Raw genomic sequence first — 5,703 nt, forward strand, 5'->3', positions numbered from 1 at the left:
TTTGACCTACTGAATGTGATTCTGCATAAGACGAACGTACATATTTTGAAGAATGTACAGTTTTTGTTTTGACCTACTGAATGTGAATCTCAATCACATTCAAAAAAAAAAAAAACCTGTGTACATTCTTCATAAGACGAAGAACCGTTTTTAACTATGCTTTCTGGTTTACAGCAAAAACTAGATATTAAATGTAGTAGTTCTCAGTGCCCTGTTAAGCAATCATACCTGATGCAGGTGCTGCCAGGTCTGCTGGGATGGGTTTAGAGGTCTGGAGAACTTCGATTACATCGACAGTCCATTGGCTATCAACAAAAAAAAAAAAAAAAAAAAAAAAAGAGACCACTTTTTCATGAGCTGATAGCTGCAAAAAACTTGGTCTTCGTGTTCTGGCTTAATCAGCCAATTGCCAAATTAGTGACCACTTATTTTGATAGAGCTGATACGACCCTGTTGTTTCGCGAAATTTATTGGCTTCAAGCAAGGAATTACTATCAAACATATTGCATATAATATCATTTACAGTAAACTAGTCCTAAAACTGTAAGAAACATGAACAAGCGCCATCTCCTCAAAATTCCCATTCTAATTGACAGGGGCTACTCCAGCTCCAGATGCTTGCTTTTTCATATTAGCTATGTGCTTTTTACCAGCTAGATGATGTCTGAAAACAGTCTCACTGTTGCAAACCACCTTACATACAAGACACTTACGGACCTCATTTGTGGCTGCTCCTCCTTCCAAAACTTTTTGCGTCTTGGCTTCCAAATTCTCAATCAGCTCAGCTGCCTTCTTTATTGCATCTTGCCCGTTTCCAGAATTTACTATGTTAGGCTTCTCTTGTGGTCCAATAAATGTGTTAACTGACACCTCTGGAGGAACAAGAGATGCAGAAGCAGCAGAAAACTTCTCTTGCTTTGTTATGTTAGCAATGTGCTTTTTACCTGTGAGATGAGCTTTGAAAACAGTCTCACTGTTGCAAACCACGCTGCAAGCGGGACAAATACGGACCTCGTCTGTGGCTGCTCCTCCTTCCAAAACTTTTTGCCTCTTTGCCTCCAAATTCTCCACCAGTTCAATGGCCTTCTCCCCTGCATCTTGTCCATTTACTGAATTGACCTCGTTAGGCTTCTTTTGCAGTCCAATGAATGGGTTATCTGACACCGCAGAAGCAACAAGAGGGGCAGAAGTAGTCGCGGTGATAACACTGCCTCCTTTTAATTTCTCCAAACTTTTTTTGTGTCTTTTCCCTAATTTATGTTGGTCAAGAACAGTTTTGCTGTTAAATTCAAGTTTGCAAACATCACACCATACAGGCTGTATCTTACTTCTCTTTTGGCCTCTTCCCCAAGACCCACTTCTCAGAGGTTGGATGGAAAAGTTGGAATTTACATTTGCAGGGGTCAATTTCTCTGCTCCATTTAGGGACACCGCAGCTACCTGTAGATAAAGTACTCAGGTGATAAAGTACTCAGGTGACATTCCTTTTAAATAGAAGAGAGTACTTATAGATATTTTAGAATGCTGAAACCATTTAAATATATAAACATGTGATAAGAGGACGCAAGAAAATAAAAGTGACAGATTTGCTATATAGATGAGATGTTTGTGGAAACATGTACTGCAGGAAATGAACGACCTTTAAGTGAGACGTCAATCCCAAGAAAGATTATCATCTAAGACAACCACATGGATGAAACACATGGTCAATCATTGCATAAGATCATTGCAGAACAGAAACAACATAAGGAGGTAGGTCTTTTAATTAACGCGATCCAGCTTTAGCCCTTGAATGATGACAGGTGCCATCAGTTATCCACAAACATCTAAATTCAGGACCACTAATAAGCATCTAACCATGAACAATCAAGCTATCATCAATAATTTCTGAAAACGAAAACAAACTAGCAAAGGATCAACACTATCATTGGCCGCCTCAATCAGCAAAATCAACCTTAAATATGTCAATTGATCCAAGATAAAAGACTTCAATGGGATTGACATTATGGTCTCTGAACCTCGATCCCTACATGTATAAATATAATCTGAATCCACAGGAAGTTTCCTTTCTTTATAATTGTTTCCCCCTTTCTTATCCATTATCACTTTTTAGCTGGCATACAGAGAGATTATTGAATGTAACAGTTGGAACCACCTTGCCGGTAAGAGAAATTCGTTAATTTGCCACTTTGTTTACCGCACGTGACACAAATGGTTTTGTAACAGTCCACTGGTGGAGGCAGGATTTTCATCAAGGGGGTTCAAAATATAAAGTAGTAACACACGAAAATTACAAGATGATAAACGGGTAAGGGCGGGGCGGCTCAAGACTAGCCTTAACCCGCTATTTTTTAACTCGCCTTGTCATGCCTCGGTTTAACATTTCTACTTTTACCCTGCTCCATTGAGCTCTTCTTAAAATTTCTTACACTTTTTTTTCTTTCACTTTGCAGAGTTCTACTTTATTTTAAACCTTTTTTTTTTCCCCGAATTAGTGTCCCTTCAATCATATATCTCTTTGAGAATCATCAAGGTTCTTGAACCAGAAAGAGACTGATATGACTTATGAATGAGAGAAAGAGGGAAAAAATAATAAGAATCTAAATGTAATCCCTAATTTTTTGGAAAAGGTAAAGAATATACGAATAAAAGTGATAGTATTCCGTTTAAATATGCTACATTAACTATAAAATCTGCTATAATGGAAATACTCCAAAAATTATGGTATTAATATAAATATTTTTCTACGAGAGACCTACAATGTAAAAATAAGAAACTATATACTTGGGCTGGCTGTTTCTAGTTTATTTGTCCTATGAAAAGCAAAATTGAAAACAAAAAAGGGAAAAAAGGATACCGATCTTCTTCAACCTATTTTAGGAACTACAATTACGTTCATATCTTGGGACAAAAAGGATGTTGAAATCGTTTAAGTTGGATTTTTCCCATGGGAAAGTAATCGTGGGACTTAATGGATACAATGCTGGGAAGGAATTGTGGGCCTTAAAGGATATTATGCTGGGAGAGAAATTGCGGGCCTTAATGGAGCTTGAAGGGAATGCTAAAGCTAAAAAGTAGAGAAAACTCAGCAGTAAGCCAGAATCTAAACCGCGAGTTTAAAGAAAATTTGAACCCCCTTGACCACTGGGCTAAGCTTCTCAGTTGTATCAAGCGGGTTCATTACGCAGTATATATACGTAAAAATCAAATTTGACCTTATAAAAACAGAAATTTCCAGGCAAAGGAGGTTCGGATGAACCCCTTCCCACCCCCCCCGCCCACCCCCCCACCCCTCCTCTAGTCCGCCCCTGCGTAACACCTAGATAGAAGTTAAATATGTGGTTGCAACTAAAACAAATATATGAACTTAGCCGAGGCTTTTGGATGTTATGTTGACTCACTTGGGATAAAAGTTGTATAAACTGAGACATTTTCGATAGTATTAAAGTAGCCCCTGTATCACTTGCCTTTACTGTTTCTCTTTCTTGTTTCTTTCTCAACATCCAAAGTTGTTTCTTTAAACCTTCTCGAATTTCCATCAAAACCAGCTCTACAAAATACACAAGTCACAATAATTTTGTACTCGTTTATAGGAACTAGAAGGAAACTGGAGAAAGGAGACAAATGGTAATTATTAATAGACACCAAGATCATACACTCCCTCCATAACGACGACAAGTGCCAATTTATGTAACGACCGACTTGGTGTGATTGTGTCATTACTTTGTTTTTTTTGTCATCTTGCCCTTACAATTTAATAATTCTAATTTTACCCTTTACCCAACCAACTCTACCCATAACCTACTTTTTTCTTTATAATATTGCAAGCTTACTCTTCAAATTGACATTAGAAAAAGACGAAAAATGATACAATCTATCCAAACGTTGTATTCATGAAAACAATACAGTATACTACAATACATACGGTACATTACTAAACGAGATGTTACGACCATCCAAATTTGTAAGGTTCATTTGCCCCCAAAGTCTCACCACATTTGTCCAACCTCGTGGAGTACATTTAACTATTTATTTTAAACTTTCATATTTTACTCCATCACAACTAATACAATACATCAACCCAATTAATGTAGTGACTGTGAGAACGGAGAGTACTAGAAAGGTTATTGCAAAAGCAGCTGAAGGAGTACTGACGTGTAGCAGTTGGAGTGGGGTTTATCAAAACACGCGTAAGGCGCGGAACAACTCATTTTAATACAATCAGACGGCTCAGATTAGGCGGTTATTAAGAGGCTTAATTGGTTATTAAATGAGCTTAACAGATTTCCGAAAGGCAGTTATCGATCAGGTATTTTCCATTCTTTCACAATCTCAATCTTCTTCTTCTTCCTTCTACTTTCTCTCTTCTTTTCTGATTCCTAAACCGCCATAACTCCATTGCAGGCAGGGGCTGATCTAGGGCCCAGGGAGCGTGTTCACCCGAACACCCTCGGCAAAAAATTAAATTGTATATATAAGGTAATTTTTATTTTTTTTATATACATGTATAGATTTTAAATACCCTAAACACAAGAGTAGAGGTTGGTTCAATGGTTTAGGGGGTTCGAAATTCACCTTGAGGTTCCAAGTTCAAATCCCAAGCACTACATTTTTAGTCCAATTTCTCATTTCTTTCCTAGTCTATTACAATTAAGATATCCTATATCAAGATTGCTCCAATTCAATGATATTAAACTTAAAGGATGCCCAATTGATAATATTTATAACTGACCTCACCAAACCTGTAAGGTTCATTTGCCCCCAAAAGCCGCACCACATTAGGGTCCTGATAATATACCGTCGCTGCCTCCCCAGTAGGACCATTTGTGTGGCCATAACTGAGTGTAAATGAATTAGGGTTAGGGTTTTGAGGCACAGATTGATAAGAATAAGGATCCGGTTGTGATGAAGGATTCGGGTATAGGGTCGGGTTTGGTGGTATGCCGGCCCATGTGTTGTAATTGTAGTCCATTGTAATTTAGGTGTAGGCGCTGAATTGGGAATTCATCAATGGCGTTCACTGAGTTTGAGTAGAAAGATACGGGGCTTCAGTTTTGGATTTTCTTGTTTAATACATTGGGTTATGGACTTATCGTATTTGGGGGTATGGGCAGAATTAGGACGCTAAATTACAACATGGAGCGTCCCGGGGGACTGGTTTTAAATATTGTCTCATTTTTTCATTTTGTTGCCAAAATGGATCTTTTTTTAGTTTTATCATATTGCACTTTAACCATTTTATTCGATTCTTCTTCATTTACGAGTTCGAAACTAAAATTATACATGTATTTATCGTGACTTGCACACCGTACTGAAACATAATTTTTGCTTTGAGGTCATAAGAGGGAGATACTCTGCGAAAAAATTAAAATTACCCGGTGGTGGATTCCGATAGAGAAAGTCAAAACGCAATATTTTTTGCCCCATATTCTAAGATGTTCTTTCCCGCCAATCAAGTAGCAAGGCTGCTTGTGATAGGCAACGCTCAATTTGATAGAGTTTATGAGCTATAATACCGATTTATCATGATTTGCATGCCATCATTTTAAAATGTGTTTTTTTTATTGTGAATGAAAACTTGAAATATGAACAACATTGCTGAGTTTATGAGCTATTTTATCGATTTATCATGACTTTAAAGGTATTTTTGTTCAGATTTTTAAATTAAACTGAAAAGTGCATTGCTACGCCTGGAGTGATTTT

The 5,703-nt window shown here is 37.5% G+C and overlaps 1 protein-coding gene across 1 annotated transcript; it reads right to left on the minus strand.

Moving 5' to 3' along the window:
* Window positions 1-368: 368 nt before the first annotated feature.
* On the minus strand, window positions 369-5,070 carry LOC132037397 (uncharacterized). The gene is made up of 2 exons (XM_059427909.1): window positions 4,733-5,070; window positions 369-1,440 (listed from the first exon to the last, which is right to left on the minus strand). The coding sequence occupies exons 1-2, from the start codon at window positions 4,970-4,972 to the stop codon at window positions 586-588; spliced, it is 1,095 nt and encodes a 364-aa protein (XP_059283892.1). The 5' UTR covers window positions 4,973-5,070; the 3' UTR covers window positions 369-585.
* Between the last annotated feature and the right edge of the window lie 633 nt (window positions 5,071-5,703).

Source organism: Lycium ferocissimum, chromosome 2, assembly GCF_029784015.1.
Source record: "Lycium ferocissimum isolate CSIRO_LF1 chromosome 2, AGI_CSIRO_Lferr_CH_V1, whole genome shotgun sequence".
Classification (NCBI taxonomy): domain Eukaryota; kingdom Viridiplantae; phylum Streptophyta; class Magnoliopsida; order Solanales; family Solanaceae; genus Lycium; species Lycium ferocissimum.